A 25,132-nucleotide genomic window follows, 5' to 3' on the forward strand; every position below is an offset into this window, starting at 1 on the left:
AATGGGGAAGAAAAGCAGAGAGGAAAACCAAGAGATGTCCAGTCCTCTTTTGTTTGTTGTGATGTATAGCTCCATTCTTTCTAGAACTTTAGTGGTGAAAAAGAACGAGTTGATATGGAGAAAAATCTTTGATGTTGGGTATATGAGTGTTAGCTCAAACTCTGGTGGATACACACAGCATTTGACTGCATCAGCTGCTGGCGTCAGAGATCTGAGGCTTTAGTCGACAGGAGCACAACAGACTAGAGAGAGAGGAAGAAGAGAGGTAAAGACTTGGCCTCTCTGCTGGTTCCCTCTGTTTTCTTTTGCTTTTCTCTCTCCCCTCTGGTGTAGTGACCTCTAAATAACCGAGGCCGCTTAGTATCATGATGGGAAAGGAGGGTGGATGTTCCTCACGGAGAAACATCTGGGTAGCTTCATCACGGACAAGAATGCATCTCTTGCTTTGGGATCGCACACCTAATCTTGTCCTGAGAGTGCCAACATTTTACTGTACCTCCGAGCATCTGCACGCCATCTCTCCGGGGTCTGGCTTTTAGGCATAGGGTCCATCCATGAGAATGGCTGGAGAGCCATGCCATTAGCATGCAGGGCATGTAGATAAATGAGGTGCAAGGGCTTAGACGCAGCTGTGGCAGCAGAACCTCAGAGTGTGTCTCGCCCAAGCCATAAATCACCTGGGCCCAGTGCTGGTCCCCTGATCGGTCATGTTAAAAGCCAATCAGGAAAATTACATTCCTACTCCCTGGGACCCATTTTCACTTTCTTAAGAAACCATTAGTCATTGTTACATACTTCATAATATCAGAGCTACTGGTTATACCACTGCATGGTGGTATAACCATAATCCTTGATGAGCTCTCTAGTGAATTGAGTCTTATTGCAACAGATGCAAATAAAGTAGAATAAAGGATAAAAGGTAGGATAAAATTATTTTGAGATTGCCAAAACCCTTGAGGTACTACCACATACTTCCTGGGGGTCGCAGACTCCCAGAAGAATGCCCTGTTCTAAAATCTAAGTTGGAAAGGTGAATGTGTAGTCTGGTAACATCAGGATGCATAAAAGCCTTATACCTTAATACAAATCAAATAATATGGTCAAAATTGCATTGATAAATGTCAGGAACTGATACTGGGTAAGAAGGTGATTTATGGCCAAGTATGGTGACCCATAATTGAAATTTGTGCTCTGCATTTCACCCATCCAAGTGAACACAAACATACACCCAGAGCAGTGGGCAGCCAATGCTGCAGCACCTGGGGAGCATTTGGGGGTTCAGTTCCTTGCTCAAGGGTCTCACCTCAGTCATGGTATTGAGGGTGGAGAGAGCACTGGATAGGGTGACCATATGCGCCGTTCATGCGGGACACGTCCCAGCCAGGATTTTAATATTGCCTAAAATATCCAGGTTTTGGCTATTTGTACTGTGCAGGTTGATCGTTGTGATACATTCATGAGAGCTATAAAGAGCAGAGAAGATGGCTCCTTATGCTTTTGAATCGCTTTTACGTGTATGTTCGTTCGTTTGACTTGAAGGATTGTGGCGCACTTTGTTTTTGTTTATTTTTGGATTTGTGCGCAGCGACGCTTCAAGTCAATCGAACAAGCAAACACGTGCGCATATTTGCATAGCTTTGATTGTTCCCTCTAGATCTCACCTTCTCACACGCAGCCCCAGGATTGGTTGACTATGTACAATACCTGCATGTTATTGGTCAAGCTGCTCTGGATGTTTAAGGCATTATTACAATTCTGGCTGGGACGTGTCCCGTATGGACGGTGCATATGGTCACCCTAGCACTGGATATTCACTCACCCTATCTACAATCCCTGATGTACCTGAGACACCAAACCTTCAACCTTGGGGTAACAAGCCCAACTCTCTAACCATTAGGCCACGACTGGTGACTCATAGTCACCAATCCATTTCAGCCCAAAGTGTTAACTTTGGGCCACGTTGTGTATAATACTTTAAATAACATTAGTACTACATCCTGTATACTGAAGAAACAGGACATCAGCAAATGTTTTTCACAAACACAGCATGTCTGAGGACTGTTCCTGCAACCTGGCTCCAAAAACAAACTGATCTTGTCTAGAAAAATAATCTGCAGAAAAATATTGTGGTCTCATGTACAGTGCATAACTGTGTGTGACCAGCTGTAGGAGCGTGCAATGAATCAAGACCTAAGGGTAAGATACAAATTAGAATTCAGGAAGAAGAGAGAGTATTTCCTCTCATTAGGGAGCATGAGAAGATGATCTGAATGTGACATGAAACAGAGTAAGAGCAGAAGGCAATTTGGGATCATAACAAGTATCTAGGGCTCGGTCCAGAGCCAGTCCTCCTGGGTGACGTACCTGGAAGCAGTGCTGGCTGTGATTTTGAGACTGCTGGGGTTGCGTATGAGCTTGTCCAGGATGCTGACAATCTGCTCAAATTTTGGCCGGTTGTTTCGGTCCTTCTGCCAGCAGTCTAGCATTAGCTGGTAAAGTGTGGCAGGGCATTCCATGGGTGGGGGAAGACGATAGCCCTCATCCACCGCTTTTATTACCTGAGGCACACAAGAGTAATATTAGCTGAAGTTCTGTCTGAAGGTGCAGTCAAATTAGCAAAGTTTTTCAGGCAAAAAATATTCATTGTCATTGTCAAATTGTCACGGTTTTTACGCTGCCTGAAGGAATACGGAGTCGAGGATAAACGGAATAAGGCTTTTAATATATCCAACACAGGGGATATCCAACATGGAGCACAGAGGTAGACACACGTAAGTAGCAAGTGAGATCACAAGTGAGAAGACCCGACAAAACAGAACTGAAGGACAAGGCTTATGTACAACAGATAATTGGGGAAACACAGGTGGATGGAATCATTAAATTAACAGGGACATGGAACACATGAGGAAGATAATAGACACCTGGGAACTAATCAAACTAAACACGGAAGACAGAAACTGGGTCACGGGCAAAAACAAGCTAAATGAGTCCAGGTGTATGACACAAATGCTGTAACGATGTATGAAGCACAACTCACACAGACATCACTTTCAAACCAAGCAGTTTGAAAAAGCTTGTTGATTCAACTGAAATAACCAGATGTCACCTGTGAAAACTGGTGAACAATGGTAAATGTGACACCTTAAAATCTCATTTTGTGTTTCAGAAAAGAAATGATATAATAAAAGCAAATTCTGTCAAAATCAAAATTTTGGGGTGAACTATTCCTTTAAAGAAGAGGCAATGCATTTTGCCGGATTTTCTTCAATTTCCTGTCCTTTGAGCTCCTCAGGACGTATTTCTCTCTCGCCTGCCAACTGTCACCATCCAGTAGGATGAAACAAAAATAAAGCACTTCCGTCCATGCAACAACAACACAAAATTAAGTGCCTCCAGAACTGCCTGAGAACTGACTTTTGTTTTTCATCAATTGATCATCAGCGCTGCAATAAACCAGTTCAGATAAACTCTCAGGGCCTTATTTGCTCAGGGTGAAGTTACTGAACTGCAGTAATTAAGCCACTGTTCAGGGTCAGAGCTAAAGAACTAATAACACAACAAGATTTCATAACAAACCACTACACATTTACCACAATTCCATGCATGGCTCTTGGCTCTTGAACTGAGTCCCTCAGTTGTCCTCAGTCTGAAAAGATGCATCTCAAAATCATAAAGTCACTGCTGGAAAGGGTTCAAATATGCAAAGATGCTGGAAAACTGAAGAATCTGCAGGACCTTAAAGATTTTTCTGAAGAACGCTGCTCAGTTTAACTGTTCAGAACAGACAAGGGACTCATGCACAACCAACACAAAACAGAAAGACAGTCGAGGATCATCAGGTAACAGAACACAGTATTAAGAACCAAGGGTTCCTAAACTTTTGAAGGGGTTATTTTAATAATTTCAGCAACTTTTTTGTCTTGTGGACTAAATGTACAATATCTTACTCAGGACAGTACTAAATAAGAAAATAGCATGCATTGAGTGTGATCTCTCTTATTTTCTGAAAATTACTCATATTTTCACAGATTCTGCAACGGGTGCCCAAACTTTTGAGCCCCACTGTAGTTGTGAAAACACTCTGCTTGATTTAAAATGATTTTTTTAAACTACTTCATCAATCAAAACAAGACCTTGCATTTTTTCCCTATTCCACTGCCCAGTCCCAAAAAATGTGTTTTGGGTCAATGGCCTCTTAGAGCCTTGAAAAATGTTGGACGCGGGCAGTGGAATGAAAAAAAAAAACTCAAGGTGTTGAGACATTTTTTAAAAGTTTAACTATTTTTTAAAATTCTTTATAATGTTGTGTTTTTAGAATACTGTGTCATGTGCAAGACACTACAATAACTGCAAGACATGAGTGCAGTTTAATGGAGAAATGCATTCTGTGTGAATGGCCCCTTAAGATGTATAAATTTTTTCTTTGGAATACAAAAGGCACATTTTTAAAGAGCCTTTAAATCAAATTGTACCGTATTTTCCGGACTATTTCCAGGTGTGACTTATTTATCAAAATTAATTTGACATGAACCAAGATAAATGAACCAAGAGAAAACATTACTGTCTACAGCCGCGAGAGGGCGCTCTATGCCGCTCAGTAGAGGTCTTCACAGTGCACCCGAGACCCGTCGACCAGGGACCCGACCCGGGACCCGTACGGGTTCGGGTCTATATTTTAAATGATCAGCCGGGTCCGGGTCAGGTTCGAATCTATTACTTCGGGTCCCGGGTCTGATTAACATTGTGTGTAGTACCCGTGCGATCGGAGTCATCGGAATCGGAGAACAACCGGCCGTGATCAGACACTGCTTGTGTTTCTTGTAACTTGCAACTTGTAAAATTAGGAAAAGAAAAGTTTGAGCCAAAAAAAAGAAAGAAAAAAATCTCTCTCTCTCTCATAGACACAGAGATGATAGCAAACAAATAACGTCAGCGGCCATGGCACTGAACGAGCAATCCTTATTATAGTTTAAAAGGGCAAACAGTCAAAGTTATTATGCAATTAACTTCAGTCAGAATGTACATGCGCACAGTTGCATTTGTTATCCATCACAGTGACATCAAGTGGACTTTTGAAGCTGAAATAATGAGTGGATTAAGCTTGGATTTGGAATAACGAGAGGAATAACATGGATAACTTTCTTGTTGGAGGATTGTAATGCATCACAAGCGGTCAGGTACAAGAAAGAGTGACTACGGCTCCTTAAATTAGGTAAGACAAAAAGTATTTTTCGAACAGGTTTAATGACTTGTAATAACAATTTCAGGTGAAATGTATGACAATCGGGTCCAGTCGGGTCTGTGTCTTCCCGGCAGGTTCGGCTTCAGCTTTTCAAATAATAAACGTGTTCGGGTCGGTTCGGTGTAGTACATTACGGTTCACTTTCGGGTTCGTGCACAAATGTTTGGACCCGTGAAGACCTTTACTGCTCAGTGCTCCTGTAGCCTACTCCTTAAAACATAGAGCGCCCTCTCGTGGCTGAAGACGGTAATGTTTTGGTTCTAAGTTCTAAATAAATACGACATCATGACGTATCTTTGGAATGATGCGACTTATACTTAGGTGTGACTTATAGTCCAAAAATACGATATGTACCACTGATTTATTTTGGCAGGGAAGAAGCTGTATTGCTTTGAGAGTCGCCCTACTCACATCCTGATTGGACATCTCCCAATAAGGTCTTTCTCCATAAGACATGACCTCCCATAACACAATCCCATAGCTCCATACGTCACTGGCAGAGGTGAACTTGCGATAGGCGATGGCCTCTGGCGCGGTCCATCGGATCGGAATCTTGCCACCCTGTAAACACACAACATCCATCTGTCAAGGAAACATTTTTACATCTGTGACAACGTCCAAACAAATTTTTTTACTATCAGTACAATAACAAACATGTACTCTAATGTCCACATGCCAAATCATGTAATCTGTATGTATTGGCGTTTAAAACAGGCCATAATGTAAGGTGTCACAGCAGATGAAGGGGGGATTTCTGAGTGTGCCATGCATCAAATGAATGAAATTCAAAGTTTGTTACAATTTTTAATTTATTTTACTATAAGTTTTCCCGTTCCTCCACTTATTCTGTCTTTGCTCTTGGTTTGTGGTACAGCACCACCTTCATCGACCCTGTCCTCATTCCTCAGGTCCTCTCTCTCTCTCTCTGAGGATCTGTGTTGTATTTACCCAGATCGGCTGCTGGGGTAACTCTACACTCAACCTTCATGAAGGAGGCAGACTGAGAGAGAACAAGGTAGAGCCAAAGCCAACCAGCAACCTGGCCAAGTCACACAGTTTCTACCCCACATTCTCCAAACACAAGGCCTTAAAAAATAAACCCACTTGTGCGCGGGCCTCCCCATTGAGCGCGTACAAACAGGCCCTGCAAGATCACTGCTAATGAATGTAAAATGTGACACAATGTATCCTTTAGGTTTAATAGAAGGGGAAGGTGACAGCTACCAGCATTCTTGTGGGTTTCAGTTTCTCGTAGCCGCACAATGATGTGGTGGGGGGGGGGGGGGGTGTAGTTGTAATGGTGAAAACATACATTTACGTTGGCTGTCGGAGAAAAGGAAAACCCAACAAATTTGGGTTTATCTAACGAATAACATGTTGGACTTCCCCTCCCCAGCATATGCCACAAATCAGTGTAACACTTATGTTTGGTGACACTTGTATTGGTAATTTAAGCAGCAATATCTCTTAAAGCCTCACATGCTGTGGATTTATGCCTGAGGCTAAGTGTATTTTTGCATTAGTTATCTCTTCTGATAATGGATGCTGCTCTTAAGAATGAGAGTGGAGAATATGGTTATTCATCCCAGGGAATGAAGATCAGACATGCCGGTTTAGAGGAGCCAGTTAGCTGCGTTGGCCAACCATGGTCTGGCCCATGTGGAATTTGTTCTTTAGGTTTCTGCAGAATTGGGAAACTGATCATTCATATGTTTTACACATAGCATTTATCTTCTGTGAAAAAGAGTCTAGTCCTCTCAGCCCTGTTTAATTAACACATTTTAACATGTTTAAAATCATTCAACAGAATCAGCACAGACTGCGTCTGGCTCTAATCACGGCTGAGAGAAAACCTTCGGTTTGAGGCTTGCGGATAAAGCACTAAAACATGTTCTAAGTGAAGACAGTTAACATATTTAAACTTTGGGGCAACTTTGTTTGCTATGTGAACACAGAAAATGTCTGTCCGAACCCTCAACCTTAGGGTTAGGAGTCAAACTCAGTTCCAATATGTCAGTTCCATAGTTTCATCTTAAAAAGCACATATATAAAAGTTACTTAAAACTTTATTTTTCCTAAGCTTTTTAGTTTTTTCAGATATTTTGCAGAGTAATTATATTTGTTAACCAAAGAAGGTAATTTTTTATTATTATTATTAAAATACCTAAGTATTACTGTTGTTTTTAAGCTAAAATGCTAACCTATTACATGTTTAACTCAAACTGACTGAATTAAGAGTTTCATTTCTATGCATCAAAGTTTATAGGGATTTTAGTAAGTAAATCATGTTTCAAATAATTAAGTTACTTACTGATTAATTAAGTAACTTTTCATACAGAGTAATTATAAAATTAAATACAATATTGATGTTGCAATTAGTAATTAGTAATTAATTACTTTTTTTAAGAAACTTTCCCAACACTGCTGCTGGTTTCGCGTTTTGTTTCTTGTTTAGATTTTCTTAGTCCTTTATTTTGTATTTTCTAGTCTTGGTTCCTGCCTTGTTGCTGTATGACATCAAAATACCGTGAGAGCAGACGCTCCTTATACTTTCGAAACGCTCTCGCGGTACTATGATATCACTGATCGATCTGCGCAGCACTGCTTCAAGTCAAACACACCTATTGGTCGCCTTGTTGAGTGTGTCACATTCTCATTGGTTGGACTGTATCTTGTGACCCCTCTGTTTGATAGATATAGCCCTTATGTTTCATTGTCCTTTGTCTAGCTTTGTTCTTGTAACCACTGTTGGTGAGTTTGTTTTTATGGTCATGGTCCCTTCATGTTTCTTGTCACGCCAAGGCTGCTTGGATTACCAATTATTAAAGTTTTGAAAGGCAGCATATACATATACATCCCTCTATCCTCTCAACTTCAAATCAGCTTCAAATCAATGAGATAAATAAATTCATTTGACCTATCCTTTGAAATAGCTGAGAAGGCAGCTGTAACTTATTCAAACTTCGAAAAAATGTCAAGTTTAAGTATTATTGTATATACAAATAATGTTTTTTATACTAATAGGTATACTAATAATATGTAAAATGCATTTTTTTTTATAGCATTTCCCTTCAAATTCCTTCTGAATTTCTTCTAAACTCATTTAACTCTCTGCTGAATGACAAAGTCAGCACGGACAAGCAACATCTCAGATGCTCGTGTCGGTTTTGACTTACTCTTGTGGTGTAGGCAGCTTCCGGGTCGTCCTCCAGCACTCTGGACAAGCCGAAGTCTGACACTTTGCACACCAGGTTGCTGTTGACCAGGATGTTCCGAGCGGCCAAATCTCTGTGCACGTAACCCATATCTGACAGATACTTCATACCAGATGCGATGCCACGTAGCATGCCCACCAGCTGAATCACTGTGAACTGGGCGTCGTGTTTCTGACAGAGACGGGAAGAAGGGAAAAGTCAAATACAGCGTTTTTTTATATACTGTATAAACATAAGTCATGCTATGGGTTCTTAAACACAATGGAACATTGTTGACTCATATCTCAAAATACTGCCTGACATTTCTGAAGTCATCTATCATGAGCTAACTCAAAACCACTCATGAAATTATGTTGTTGAGAGAAGCAGATCTTTGACTTAATAAATAGGAGCGTTTGACTGTCTTTTCTGGTTCAATCCATGGTGTGGAGCAACGTGTTGAAGAATATAAATAGGATGCACAAAAGCTAACTGCATATCTGAACTGAAGTCCACTGGCAGGCTTGCAGTGTTTACACTGGTGCGTGTGAATAGGCCTGTTATATGAAGAATGATATGCTCAGGACTTGGAGATAAACACCAGGGGAGGAAGTGCTTCAGCAGGAGAGAGAGACTGGCTGGATGAGTGAGATAGCATTGATTTGTCAGGGAGCTCTGGAGAAATGCATTTCAATACCAAAACAGCAGTCTTATAGCAATAGTTCTCCCAAAAATGCTTTTACTCATCTTCATGTAGTCGTTCCAAATTTGGTTTGATTTTATTTCTTCCATAAAACATAAAAGGCAGAATTTTGAAGACTGTACTGATGATTCTCTTTAGAGTAGATAAAATAAATGCAAACCGTGCTTTATTTTATCATCACTGTTTTACTATTACACATTTTTATAATTAATATTAACATTTTGTGAATATGTCAATGTAATTTGTATAATTTTATTAAACTTTTATTAACTTTATTTAGTGTTTTTAATTTGTTATGTATTGATTTTTTATAATATGCCTATATAGTATTTATTTTTTTTACAGCGGATTGCAGACTTATAAGTGCATTACCTCCACCTATCTCTCAAATGGACCATTGACACTCCCAATTGAGATTGTAGATGTAGATGGATTGTAAATGGTCCATCTAAGAGATAGGTGGCAGTAATGCAATTATAAGTCTGTGATCCGCTATAAAGCAAGAAGAAGAAGATGCCTCAAGCACAAGCTGAAAAAGAAGAGGCTCAGGACAGTTCAGACATTGTGGTGAAAAAAAGAGGTAAAAAAACAATATAAATACTTTTCAGTTTCTTGAACAGACTGATTGTTTTGTGTCTTTACACATCAGTGTATCGTCACGAGCCACAGGGTTTAATTTGATTATGTTTGTGTATTTTTTATGACTTTCAAAGCCGTGATTCCCGTCCACTTACATTATATGCAGGGTTCTAAATTAACACCCGCCAACCCGCATTTGCGGGTTAAAATTCATTTTGGCGGGTGTTAATTAAAACTTACAAGCCAATTTGTCTGGTGACGCATGACATGAGGCTCTGTTCCTGGCAGCACTTCCTACATTTCCCATGAACACTATGCTGTAATCCTACGTGATGACGTTTCATATGCCCATTGGCTGCAAGCAGTTTGCAGTGAAACCAGCGCGAAAAAACATGGAAAGGAATAGAGCGTCCATCAGAAAACACAAGGAAGAAGAATGAATGGAGCCAGAGCATGGAGCATAGACTGAAAGAGGAGGGAGTTAGCTATTAAAGAAAAAAATTAAGATTAAACTAAATGCGGCGGTGATTGCGACAGATTTCTGGGGGCGAAAAGAGGAACGAGGCAGGGGATTGAGGATATTACGGAGCCCCGCACGTCACCTGTAGGAGAAAAAAAATCAATCCGTGATTCAATCAGATTTTGTAAACCGTACCGTCGGTTTTTGAATCCGTACACACAAATTCATAATCCGTGCGCACGCTTTCGCAATCCGTTCCCTCGGATTTGTAAACTGACGCGCATTTGTAGCTCCGCCCCCACCGGCAGATTCATTTCTTTTTATTAAACATTATTTTTCATAGTATCCAATGAGTCTTTGAGTGTTTATTTTACATTAATCACCAATAGGATAAGACACAGACGTCTGTGTTTTATGGCCAAAAAAATAAACGCTAAAAAGAAGAAGAAAATAAGGGTAAAAAGCAAAACAAAACAAATAATATGCCGGTTATGTTTTCATTCCTTTTCTCTCTGACTGAATGCAATGTTATTTTGGCCTCATTATTTAATAATAACATTAACAGTGAAACATGCATCTAACTCAGGCAGGTGGGGTGGATGGAGCTCAGTATAATAAAATAACAAAAATAAGTCTTCATGCATATTAAGAAAGAATTGTACACAAGCATTTACAAAACTGTCAAAGTTTATTTAAATATAAAGCAATTCATGAATTATTCTTGTACTCATTTATTTAGCCTACAAATTAAAATTATAAAAATAACTTTATTTTTATTTTTATCATTATTATATATTATTATACAGGTTATGCATAAGAATGTTTTATCCAAAACAATTTACAACCGAGGAAAAAATTACTCCAGAGTTAGTCACAATGCCAGGTTTATTGTACAATAATAATCAAGTGCTATTATAAGATTATTCCTTGATTATTACTAAACCTATTCCACATAATAATATTCAATAAAACGGTGTGTTAACAGGAGCTTGCTGCATGAATCTGTGAGTACGGTTTACAGATCCGTTGGAACGGATTGCGAAAGCGTGCACATGGATTATGAATTTGTGGGTACGGATTCAAAAACTGAAGGTACGGTTTACAAAATCTGTACGCACGGATTGGAAATTTGTGGGCACGATTTGTTAAACCGAGGGAACAGTTTATAAATTTGTGAGTTCGGTTTATAAACTGAGGGGATGGATTGCAAAACCGTTGCCACGGATTGATTTTTTTTCTCCTACAGGTGACGTGTGGGGCTCCGTAGGATATCGACAGATAAACAAAGAAAATAAAATGTAATGCCAAATGGCTGACGGGTCATGAATGGCTTGTGTTTGATCACAAGAATGTCGTATTGTTTTGTCAGGATTGCCGCATGTAAGTTACGCGAAAGAAAAAAAAACAAAACAAGCAATTTTGTAGTGGTAACTAATCATTTTAAATTTGAGTCAGTGTATATTTTGTTGTATGCATTGTACTTTATATGTGTTTTTCATGCCAACAATGTTAATAAAATGATCAAATTCAATGATCAATTATCAAAAGTGTCACTCATCATTTGTTATTTTTACCGAAAAAAAAAAAATGGCTAGTGGAAATTCTGATTGGCTGGTAACTTTAGAAAGTTACCAGCCACATTGGCTGGTCATCAAAAAAGTTAATTTAGAACCCTGATTATATGACTGACAGACTGTGACGGTTTGAGTTTAAAAAAAATCTCCTTTTGTTTTCTATTGAAGAAACAAATTTACCTACATCTTTGTTGCCCTGGGGGTAAGCAGATAAACATCACATTTTCATTTTTGGGTGAACTATCCCTTTAATGTTTATTTTATTTAAAGTAAGGATTTTTTCAGTGGCTTTAGTTTTAGTTAAAGTACATAACCTTGATATAACATGGTGCTTTCAAGCATCCGAAATGAAGTCAAAGCACCATCAAATATCATAAAAGTTGTCTATAAGGTTTAAACATTATTTCAAAGCTTCTGAAGTTACTATGGAGAATAAAAGTATAGACGAGAAACATAGATATATTAGAAAATGTAAGTTGTTATTAACTGCTTAAATTGATATCCAACTCTGTGAAAGCATGAGAATATGCAAGTTGTGGAAAAATACTTGAAGTCTGATTTTTTTTTTTTTTTCATTTGATCCATTTGATTGATATGTTTCAGAAATGTGGTCTGAATGATTTATTCACATATTCTGTTCTCTCATAAACTTTCACAAACTCACCAAGAAAATCAAAGGCAGATGTCAAGATGCTTCAGTGAATCACATCATTCATACTTATTATTTCAAAAGACTTAAAATATACTGCATAGGTCATATGGATGACTTTCAGGATCCTTGGTTAGCCTGAACTTGACTGCTCCATTTCTGACTGGATGACTGCATATCCTCCAAAACCTTCTACTTTTGTGTGCCATGGAACAAAGAAACTCAAACAGGTCTGGAAGGACATAAGTGTTTATGTACTGCATACAAACTAAGTTGGGATGGAAATAAACCCTGGACCACCTGGAAGAGAAAGGAGCTCAGAGAGGTTCAAAGGCTTGCTAATAATAGTGACATGAGCGGTGGTGAGGAAATGCATTGGAGGGAGGACGACAGATCTCTTTGATAAAGTGCAGGCCAGGCTGCAGTGCGCAGGAAATTGCTGCAGAACACTGCAACTTTTCACTCAGTTCTGGGAGAGGGATCCTGTGCAGACACATGTATAGGTTCTGCTAACTCCACGCGCTGTTTGCTCAGATTGTTTTAATCATCTGCCTTCACATACTCATTTTAGTAGAGATGCTAGTGTTCACTTTTTCCTTTGCCTGGATTCTTGAAGTATTTATTTATGTATTTTTTTTTACATACATTCTAACTGGAATTACAACAATTACATTTTGAATGGGCATAAAATAATTAAAATATCAGGAAAGTATGTGTACCTAAATTATTGTCAATTATTGTCAATTGTATGTCAGTGATTACAAATACACAATATTTATGTAAAGTTTATTATAAAATATTCAGAATATACTCTACCAATGAAAATGAGTAGGATTTATTTTTAAGAAATTAGTATATATATATATATATATATACCCAATTCTAAATCACTGGACATTATGAAACTCTACATTGGACCCCTTTGTTCAACTCTCAATAAATTCACTGCTGAACAAAACCAAAAAATATTTTTATGAATGCGAATGTCCATCCAGTGCATCAAAGTCTGGCATGTTCATTTTGTTTTCTCCAAATAGCAGATTGTCTGGCAAGTTCTGCTGGTGGTAAACTGTTAAAAAAATGACACGGGGCTGATAAATTCATATGTCAGGTGTATTAGAGCCAAGGCAGGATGGCCACAGCCAAAGGTTAAGCTGACGCATTTAATGAGCTCATTAGCGCATTTATCAGCACTCTTCAGATGGGCCGTCCCACAGCCTGTTGTTTGCTTGTTCATTTTCACAGTGCAAGCAATGGGCAAAGAGGAAGTCATCTGAAGGACAGAGCATGCCCAGTCTGTTCAACAGGCACGGTGAAATTCTGACACTACAAAGCGTTTGAAACACAGGTAGTGTCAGTGTGTATTTAAAGAGGCCTCAGCTGCGAATATGAATGTGATGAATTTGGGCGACATTGCGGACACAAAGGCACGTCAAAAAAAGTCTAATCTCTCCGCCGCAAATAGAGACATAGGTGAACCAGTGGAGAGCAATTTGTGTCTGTTTGTATAAATGAGAATTAAATGGTCAGAGAGCTTGGGAGAATTTCAGGCATGCTGTGATAAGCAGGTACTGTGAGAGGAAGCAGGAGAAGCTAAGACGCAGATGGGTATTAAATGATTTTAAGATGAGCCCTCTGTGCCTTTCCTATGATCATACATAATGGTGTCTCATTAAATGAGCTCAGCGTGTCAGACTCACTCGCAGGAAGCCGTCCAAAGAGCCGTTCTCCATGTACTCGGTCACTATCATCACAGGTTTACCTAAGGAGAGAGAAAATTCAGACATGTCTCAATCTAATCGAGAAAAGATGTGCCAAAATTGAGCTGTGCTCTGCTGCAATGGTGTCATGTCTCCTGGAAGGCTGAATTACCCAATGTATGCCCATGTTGGACAAAAGAAAACATCTTCAAAGACAAGAGTTTTCAAGAGAAAAATATAATACATTCAAAGGCATGGATAAGTTTGACCCCTGAGTTTAGATATATACGCTCAGCATGATGACTTACAAAGTTATTTCAATGACAGCATCAAATACGTCAAGAGGAGATTTATGAAACCGGTCAAGAAATTTTTTTGCACTATTTCAAGACAATTAAGCATGTTTAAAAGTTTGGGGTCAGTGAGGTTTTTAAATGTTTTTGAAAGACGTCTCTTGTGCTCACGAAGACTGCAAAGCAAGATATTATGAAATATTATGAAATATTAATTATATGACAAATTAAAAATAACCATTTTAAAATATAATTTATTATATTTATATAAGCAGTGTTGGGGGTAACGCATTACAAGTAACGCGAGTTACGTAATCAGATTACTTTTTTCAAGTAACTAGTAAAGTATCGCATTCATTTTTAGTTTACAAGAAAATATCAGTTACCTTTTTTTTTACTTTGATTTCTCATTTACTGACTGACAAGTCTTCTTTCCCCATATTGGGAGAAATCAGAAGTACAGAGGCGTTGTGTGCGCTGTGTGAACATGATGTTACTGTACTTCTAGACTAAATCTGAAAGTGCATTAATTCATCCCACTCGCAAAGAACTATTAACAAAATGAATTAAAACAGCTAAATGCAAACTGAGAATATGACGCAAACCTGCAATAATTAAATGTTAAATAACACAAATGTATTATTAACAAATGTCTTTGCTGCTGACCTTTGATGATCCAGTTCAACCATACTAAAAAGCAAAAATGACTTTAGATGATGTTAGAATTGTGCTACATTGTTTTTTTTTTTTTTAATTACATAAGAGTGTTCTTCTCCTGTTTTCTACTGTACAGACATTAATTTATTTTCCTTCAGCCTGAGGTCTATTCATTACACTTTTTGGTGTGAATGAGCTTTTACATTTGCTAGAAATATAACTTCTTATATTAAAAACAATCAAGCCCTGCTCATATTTAAAAAGTAATGCAACAATCACACAGATGTAATGTAATGCATTACTTTCCATAAAAAGTAACTACTGTAAGTAGTATATTGTAATGCATTACTTTTAAAAGTTACTTTCCCCAACACTGTATATAAACATACATTTATATGCTTAATTGCCATCAAAATGTCATGAGGTGTGTCTATTTCAAGCAAAATATAATTTAAAACACAATTTGTTTCTGGGCTGAGTTCCTGACAGGTTTCATGAGATTCACTCTAACAGTGCACCCGCTGCCACATGTGGGTGTTATAAAAGGCTCCGGGTTAAGCAACTGATTTTTATTTTTTGCATAGAGCTTGAGAGGGTGAATAGATCAGGTTGATGGCTACACACCAGGTTTTCAACACATCACAGACATTATCTGAAGCTCATAACAAGAGTGGGGCAATCGGAGCAGAGGTGCACCTCTTCACATGACACCTCTGACACAGCGGGTCAGCAATCATAACCATGACTTACTGTGACTTCACCGAAATAAGACTTTCCTGCAGGATGAAAAGAGTCTTGGCCTGAACTTGGAAAGACCACAAGGTCAACTGTCACTGTCTGACAGCTTTATTTTCTCCATCCTGCCGCTCGTAAATCACTACTTTAATCATCTGCACTTTATCTGCGCCTTATTTCAAAGCCTGCATGTAAAACGAATTTATATCGATAATAACCTGATGACCAGTCCGTGTTGTCATAATATGTATGTGCAGTAGTCATAATTGAGTCCTTTTTTCTTCCCTGCATCCCAACAGCAGACATCATGGCACAGTGATGAATGAGATTTATGAAACATGCAATTAAAATGAGTGCAGAAGAGCAACACTGCACAACACATGAATATACTGTAACAACAGTCTCGCTGTCATCAAGTCATTTATTCCAAAGAGTGGTATTAACACTGCAAAAATATTTATTTATTTATTTTAATTGCATCTTAAAATGATATACATTTACTTTGTATAAAACAATGAGACTAAGCTATACAAAATATTAGAGTGTTTAGAGAGTATATCCCGAAATAAGTAGTTTTTTCTTACACCAATGGAAAATATATAAAAATTGTGTTTTTAATTTAAAGATTTTTAATACAAAATTTTAAACCGTAAATCCTACAAAGTGCATTGGCATAAAATCTATTTACCAAAAAATAAATAAATAAACAACAACAAAAAAGCAAACAAAAACAAAAAATAAAACAAATAGAGAATAAATAAATGTATATTGTTTTAATGATATCCAAATATTTACTGGAAAACAATAGATTTTGTTATTATAATTTTATTTTATTTTTGGGTAAAATGTTTCTCTGAACACAGTTAAATCATTACCCAAACTGGACTGGTCTTTAGATTTCAGCTGAGTTGTTTTATGGTTTCTGATAGCAAAAAAACCGCACGTCTCTCCTCTAAACTTTTGATCCTGGAATCCCGCTCATAATCAGAAACCTGGCCCCTTCATCTCAGCGAAGCAGCAATCACAGCTCCGCTAATATTTTGCCTAATGCAGGGCCAAAAGCAGCAGGTTAAATGGGGTGTGAAAGTCTCTGGATTATTAAGAATTAACAGGGCAGAGTTAATAAATCACATCACGTCAGAGGTACAGATGAAACATGCCAACCTCTCCTGGCCCCACGGGCCAAACTCTACACTGCAGACTTACTTTCAATCACACGCAAAGTGCACCACCTCTCTAAACACACACACACATTACACAGTGTCGTTCTTCCCCAGCAACAGCCACAAATGACATTCATTTACAATGAAGTTTCACCATTATTTACAGTTAAGAACTCTGAAGCGTGAGCACAGTAAGATATCCTCAGCCAACATAATCCTCATTTTATGAGGAATTACGGCATGAAAGAGAACTTACATTCCCTTCAGAAAACTACTTTAAGTAAAATGAAGCAAAACTTGGCCAGGAACAGTACTAAGTAAATATGTGAGGATTTATTAAAGCCTCAATGAATCACAAAATTGAAGTAAAAAGACTAAATAATACTTACTTAATGTATTTATATATATATATATATATATATATATATATATATATATATATATATATATATATATATATATATATATATATATATTTATATATATAAATTATTTATTTGGAATAAAAATATGCTATTATGCGTTATTGTTTAGTTACCTCAACATGTGCTTTTGAACAATACACAACATGTCAAAAGTTTGGAATAATTACGATTTTTACATGTTTTTGAAACATAAAGTGTCTTATGCTCACCAAGTCTGCATTTATGTGATCAGTATTCAGCATATTAGACTGATTTCTGAAAATGAATGATAGGTGACTGGAGTACATCATAGTAACAAATTGCATTTTAAAATTGAAGTGGTGCTTTAAAAGTGTAATGCTATTTCAGTTTACATTTATTTATTTTGTTTCATTTATTTTGATCAAAAACCTTTAAAAAAAATCATAATTATTCCAAATTATTGACTAATACTATATGTATTGCAAAGTGCATTTGCGGACAATTTATATTTAGTGGTTTAATTGCTTGACCATGCAAACAAAACTCCTCAAAACCCTGATCTTTGTGCGCACATGCAACTGATTGAACATTTAAATTCTAAATTCATTGGGTCCACTTGGTAATGCGCATACGCTGTACACATCCATCTGTGCTCACTATCAATGGATTGTATGAAATTTTAAAGGCCGTGCGCGAGACGGAGCAAAACGTGCAAAATTAAATATACCCCAGCTTTAATACTAGCAGTCTGTTTGAAGTCAGATAAGGTAAAGTGTGAAGATTTTTTTTTTTCTATTTTCACCTATATCATTAGGAAAAACAGCCCTACTGAGCCCTTGAGGAGGACTGTGGAATGGATTAGAGCTTTTCACTTTGATCATGCTACACAATAGAAACGGATCTAGGGAGATTTACAAGCTTGCATGATTTACAGCCCTGTGTGAATTGTCTCTCATGCTGGACATCGGCCCAATGTTACAAGAGAGGGGTCAATGAAACAGTGGCTTTCTGTGCAAATGATTTGCCAACTTCATGACATCCACTAATATTCCATAACTGGGAACAGCTAATGTTTTATATGAGATACTCCCTAAAGGACGAGCTTTGAACTAACAAATCTAAACATGATAAATGGATCTTCTGAACGGATTCAACTCACCATACAGCACATGAGAATTATCATATGCTTTTCATAAACACAGCAAAAAAAAAAAAAAACACTAAATCACTCAGCTTTCTCCTTTTAACATGGGTTAATAGAAATGGTATCAGAAGTAAAGTTTAAACAGGTGTGTGTACTGAATGCGGAGTGGAACTTACTGCGTGTGACAACACCCTCCAGCCTGATGATGTTGGGGTGGTCGAACTGTCCCATGATGCTCGCTTCACTGAGGAAGTCCCGCCTTTGTTTCTCTGTGTATCCAGCTTTGAGCGTCTTGATGGCCACACAGATCTCCTTCTTAGACGGCAGCTTCAATCGGCCGCTGCACACCTCTCCAAACTCCCCTGGAGAGAGACTCTTATTTTAGAAAAAAATGAAGGTGTAGCATGAGAAGCACTGACTTCTGTTCTAATTAAACTGCATCCATGTTAATTACCTCTCCTCACTTAAGTTGTTAGATTTAAGAATTACACCTAAGCTTTGTCTGTCAACGAAACAAGACATAGTCATCTCTGGGAAGATGGGACAAAACATCCAATAGGAATGACCTGGAGATTTCTCCCACTTCAGATCCCACTTCGATTGATTTCTAGGGCACGTACGCAGGTGTAAGGCAAACCTCTAAGTGCTCAGCAGGAGATCAGATCTCCACAATGGATGATGCTGACAGAGTCTTGGATGGACATTTGGGTACAGATGATATCACCACCCAAACATCCAAGCCAGGGCCGTGTCCTGTTTGCGTAATTCGACGTGCAATTACTTTATTTCACATGCAAGTTTAGAGAGATGGGTGAAATCCAGGCTTGATGTCTGGAAGAAGTTAGCCGGGATAATTGCAAGCTGTCTAAACAGTCACCATGCTGGACTTGGCCAGCGTTCAGATGATGCTGACCATCTTAAACATCAACCTGGCCTAATCCTCAGCAGTGATCACTCTGATGAACTACAGTGTGCTGTCAAATGAAGGTCTACCGAATCCACGCTAATAGATCATTTTCCAAGCTAATTATAAAACAACAACCCCTTTCTGCACTTTTGCATCGCTTGCCAAGGTGTACGAAAGCTGTAAAATGCAGATTTACAATAGGAGTGACATCTAAAGCAGGGAATGTGCTTATTTGTAGGACGTGACCCCTTGATGCTTGTATGCCGACTTTACAGTGGTACATCCAAAGTGAACAGTTTTTTATTTGCTGGGCACTGCTGCATTACAGAGCCATGAATCACAAGGCATTATCTTGATATGTGCTTGGCTGTTTAAGACATCAGGGATGCGGAGTGAGAGAGAGAGAGAGCTGTGGGGGGTGAAATATAATATCCCAGCCGGAGGCGTGCTCTGCTTACCCATGCTCCTCTGCTCTGGCTGCAGGCAGTCTATTAAACGCATTGAGGCAGTGAGGATGAGCACTTCCCCATCTCAAAGCCACACACCTCCAGCTGCGGTGCTAAATGATTCTCATTTACACCACCTGCCATGTTTGTTACAAGAGTATTTTGGTCCCAGACTGGTAACTTCGTTTCATTGCACCAAAGAGTGAGGGATGACACCGCATACCTGCCCCAACCACTTTGTCGATGGCGATACAGGACGCTTCCAGTTCCTTAGCGAATTCGTGCACGGCCTGACTCGGGTCTTCGTAAGTGTGTGGGTCCACGTAGGTCTTGATGCCAGGCAGTCTTACTAAAATCAAACAAAATGAACAAGATGAACGAAATACCAATGCTTCATTGTAGGTTTAATGCAAATTTTGCATTACATTTAAGTGTTTTGAGAGTATGGGGAAACCGACTAGATTATGTCATTTGTGGTGCTTCATGGGTGCAATTTACTCGCTGTGACGATCTGATTGGTGGATGTTTTTTTCTATTTTTTTATAGCATCATTGGATATGTGTTTAACTACGATTGATACGATGTGAACAGATTGCTTCAGTAAAAGCGTACAGTATACCATCGACAAACAACCTCTGTGCTCACAGTAGGTCTGTCTTTAAAGGTTTATTATTAGGTTATTGTTAAAAATTTAGGTTATCGTTAAAAATCAAGCTTCCTATGGAGAATATGAAAGGCATTTTTATTTCTGGACTGTTTAACTCTTTATACGGTTTCAGTGTTTACATTCTGTCAATGTAACACGACATGACAAACATTTTTATTACATTTCCTTAAAAGTATAAAGGTCATTAAAAAGATTGTTCACCAATTCAACCCTGAATAAGTTTGTTTTTGCATACCGTTATACAATTTGAAAATTAGTGTGTAGAAAACTAGCACGAGTGCCTCATCCATTCTGGATCTTTTGTTGTGCTTGGTTGCTAACTTACAACCCTCCGGCCCCACAGCTGCAAATTTCAGCCACAGTTCACAAAACTTAAACCCAATGCGATATATGCATAAGGAAATTTCTATGCCACTGAATGTGTGCCAATTCCCAGTGAAATGAATGGATATAACATTCAAATGTGAACGCACCTTAGAACCAACATGAAATAGTGACATATAAATATGGTGACATATTTTGGTATAACTGCTAGAATGGGTAAATGTAGGGCGGGATTTGATTTAGTCAGGAACTGATTGGATCGTTGGATGCTTATCGCTGCAAACTCATGGAAGGGAGTGATTAAAAATACGTTTTTCTTCAGTGCCCGTGACATGAATTTTAAAACATTTTATACATTTATTTGCAATTTTTTTTTTTTTTTTTTACAAAATTTATAATAAACACTGCAATGAAAAGAATAAATGTCTATTCTGAATTCATGTTGACTTTAAGACTGAAATTATTTACACAACTTCAAATGTGTTGGTGTGTTTACTGATTTGATTGCAGAAGTAAAACGCTTTGGGTTGGCAAGTTAGAAAAAAACTCAAATTAGTATGTGTGAGGAATATTTATACAGTACTGCCTTGCAAAAAGTGTCTTGCACTGTAAAAATACTGATACTCATGAGCAGCATTTGCTGTGCGACAAAATACCATATTTCGTTGCAGAGGTTGTCGATTTATATCTTAAGTATAGGAAGCTAGGGTTGTCAAGAAATGCAATTAGCTGGGTTTGAAGATGGATAGGTCTATTATGGAAGACCCAATCAGTTAAGCTATAGTCCTACAGGGCACCTCATGCAGGTTAATCTAAGAGAAATTGTGTGGGCCGCCATTAAATTTCCTTCCTGATACCTCTGCCAATGTGAAAAATGGTAGCATATGGACAACTGGCTTGCTGTGTCTCGGGAGCAAAGGCATATTATAAAAACCTCCACCGTCACTGGGTTCTTGTGGGCTGTCTGACATTTAAAAATAAATACTACAGCAAAACTCTGTTTTGATTTGAACTATTTGTCAGGACCGAGTATTAAACACTTGGAAAGAACCCGAATACTTGCAAGACTGAAGAATTATTGAGGTATAAATATACTCACAGTGGCCGTTGCCAAAGGGCAGCCTCTTCTCATCTGGATGTTTGGACTTGCTGTATCTACAAAACCTGTCAATTAAAGTGATGAAAAGCGTTAATTATTCTTAATGGCTATAACTGGAACATTTTGCTTTTCTAAACGATGTACGAAGCGACTAAAACCTGAACAGACAAAAGTCCGAGCCAGGATCAACTTGACTGTTTTGCTTTGCTATGAGGCATGACAGTGTTCTGGGGTCTTATAATGAGCCATAGATTCATGAACTCTTTCAATGGTGCCGACTGCCAAAATCAGCCCTTCTGCATGACATGACACTCGACTCTTTCGGTGCCCATTACATTCGGCAGGAAAAATAACACGGCTTCTGCCAAGTGAATCATCTATGACTATATATAAGCAGCAGACATGAAGAGGCACACATTTCCATACTTCATATCTGAAGGGTGGGAGGTCAGAGGTCCTGCGGAGAGACTTGAGACAGCAAAGTGACAGCTTCAATATGGGCACACTTAAACCTCTGTGTGACTGCGCTTTGACTGACAGACAGACCTGCTAATCACAATGTAGAGCACTACAGTGAGGAGGATGATGGCCACGGCGGAGGAGACCGCGATCAGAACCACCTGACTGTTCTCACTGGAGATGGAAAAGGCTGTGGGAAAAGACAGAAAGAGATAAAGAGAGATTTTAAATACACATTGAATAGATTATGCAGCTTTTCAGGAACATTTAATTATCAGTAAGAAATAAAAAAGAGACTATATATACATATATATACATATATATATATATATATATATATATATATATATATATATATATATATATGATAGGTAAAAATTGATAGCCTGAATGCACTGTTAGTAGCTTTGGATAAAAGCGTCTGCTAAATGCATACATTTAATTTAATTTTAATTTAATTTAATATATCCTCTTGTGAAAAAGAAGTGTGCTTAATTGTATTGAGTGTGAATTTGTAGTTTGCTTCGATTTTTTAAATTGTATTTAAAATAAAAATACTTTCAGATAATATGATATTAATGAAATAAAAGATTGCCTAAGTGTACTTAAAGAGAGTACACCATATAAATGTTTACACTGTAACACACTTAAGTACACTTTTGCACTTTGTAAACTTGTAAATGGAAATTTTTTAATTTGAATTCCGTTTTTAACTTTTTACTCCTGCTTTAAAGTACACTTATTGCGATGTGTTGACTGACACGTGTTACTTCAACTGTAGTGTGATATTAGATTTAAAATTGCAACTTCATCATTATAAATGTGTATTTACAAATATATTTTAATTCATGACATGTAAGTTTCAACTGAAATGAGAGTATATTTGAGTTCTGTAATAAGAGTTAGTTTTTTAATATGCTAAAGTGTATGAAGGTCCTGAAGGTCCCTCTAATCGTTTTACTTTGACTTGCTTTAAGAGTTTAACAGGGTCACACAGATTGATTTTTACAATGAATTTAAATTTCAAATAATTGTGCGCACATTTTCCATCACAAGGATGATATGTCCACTCATAAACAGTACAGTATTTGTAATTATTAGATAATTTCCAACATTATAAGTATTTCCCATTTGTAGCTAAAACATGTGTGATGTGTCTGTTTTCCTTCAGTAGATGGAGCTGACAGTAAGTTAGAAACAATCTTGTATTCTCAATCCATTCTTAATCAAGCTTTTAAATATGTATCATAAATATGTGACATGACAGCACAGTTGTTTTTTTTATCAGCTGTTGTTCACACATATTGAGTGATGGCAAAGAAAAACAAAGCAGCAGCAGGAGGTTGCATGCCAATGTAAATGATTAGCTCTGATGCCGAAAAGATTAATCCAAAATAATTCCTAGGAAATGTGTATATATTTTTTTTTTAGATCTGTAGCTTTTGTATTCTAGTACTCAGTAATCAAGTCATCAGATTATTCCACACAATTTACACACCACCCTACATATTTATCTCTATTCATAAAACATTTTCTTTATGGAATATCTGGTGAATGAGAAACATAATTCCATATTCAGAACATTTCCGCATAAACGGTGATCTCAGTAGCATACTGACGTACATTTCACAAAAGCTATACATTCAGAGGCACCAACAGTTCACTGACGTGCTCAGAAACCTGTGGAGAGCCACTCACAGTGTCATTTCATTACATGAGTATGCATTGATTTCCTATAACTGTTTCATTAGATAAAAAGGCCTTCAGCAAAGCTGCACCACAACATAGGGGTTAACAAAATGCTCAGTCTAAGTGCTTAATAGAGCTTCAGACAACACCTGCCATCATGGGACAAAAGATGCAGCATGTATCGTTTTAACCAAGTGGTTTATACTGTGTGAATTGCGAGCCTTTGTCTGTATTGTTCATTGTGCTGTACAGCTGTGAATGAACTGAATCTGGCATTGTGGCAGCAAGGGGATGTGACTGTAAATAGAGAACAGAATGACAAAAAGTATGTAAGTGCTTACAGTCTGGACTGGTCTCAAAGTCAAACTTGCGACTGCTACTGCCGTATCCAGCTGCGGTTCGCGCTCTGATCTGCAGCAGGTAGGTGGTGTCGGGTTTTAGCCCATTCAGGGTAACGTTTGTGCCCTTTGACCTCAGGATGGTGTAGCTGGTCTCTTGTTCCTGCTGTAGGAAACAAAGCAAGAGGGAAACAGAGATATGTTTGTTTTAGTTTAACATACAAATCTGAGCATCTTTAGCCTTATAAATAAATGCCAGATTAATGAATCAGATTAATGGTGACTCAAATGCACCTTTTTTTCATAGAAATATGGAAGAACAAGGATAGAACAAACTTTTCACATCATATTTTAATTCATAATCTCAAGTACACTACTCATAAATATCTGGGGCCGGTAAGATTTTTTTTAATGTTTTAAAAATAAATCTTAGAGACTGTAAAAATACTGTAAAAACAGTAATATTGTGAAATATTATACAGTGTAAAATATTTAACCATTTTTCAGTTTTAAAATGCAATTGGTTCATATTTTACTATTTTTAATTTATTTTATTTTTAGTTCTTTTTTTATATATTTTTAGTTAATTCTTTCTGAATAACAAGTATTTCTTTTCAACAGTAGTATATTTCTGAGTTGTACCGGCTATTCAATAAGAAAATATTAGCCGGACTTGATTTTATTCAAATGGATTTGAATAGTTTATGAAAAGTGAGATGCATTA

General features: G+C 37.7%; 1 protein-coding gene across 1 annotated transcript in view; it reads right to left on the reverse strand.

Annotated features, from left to right (window-relative positions):
- Nucleotides 1–2,263: 2,263 nt before the first annotated feature.
- The window catches only part of LOC128019531 (ephrin type-A receptor 3-like), a 97,884-nt gene continuing 75,015 nt past the window's right edge, over nucleotides 2,264–25,132 (reverse strand). Inside the window, exons 7-15 of the mRNA XM_052605571.1 lie at nucleotides 24,412–24,574; nucleotides 22,469–22,571; nucleotides 21,923–21,987; nucleotides 20,056–20,181; nucleotides 18,656–18,841; nucleotides 14,102–14,163; nucleotides 8,419–8,628; nucleotides 5,654–5,803; nucleotides 2,264–2,558 (exon numbers count right to left, since the gene is read on the reverse strand). Coding sequence (XP_052461531.1) covers nucleotides 2,325–2,558; nucleotides 5,654–5,803; nucleotides 8,419–8,628; nucleotides 14,102–14,163; nucleotides 18,656–18,841; nucleotides 20,056–20,181; nucleotides 21,923–21,987; nucleotides 22,469–22,571; nucleotides 24,412–24,574 — 1,299 coding nt within the window. The 3' untranslated portion in view covers nucleotides 2,264–2,324. The remainder of the gene's footprint in view (nucleotides 2,559–5,653; nucleotides 5,804–8,418; nucleotides 8,629–14,101; nucleotides 14,164–18,655; nucleotides 18,842–20,055; nucleotides 20,182–21,922; nucleotides 21,988–22,468; nucleotides 22,572–24,411; nucleotides 24,575–25,132) is intronic.

This window comes from Carassius gibelio, chromosome A9 (assembly GCF_023724105.1).
Source record: "Carassius gibelio isolate Cgi1373 ecotype wild population from Czech Republic chromosome A9, carGib1.2-hapl.c, whole genome shotgun sequence".
NCBI classification, from domain to species: domain Eukaryota; kingdom Metazoa; phylum Chordata; class Actinopteri; order Cypriniformes; family Cyprinidae; genus Carassius; species Carassius gibelio.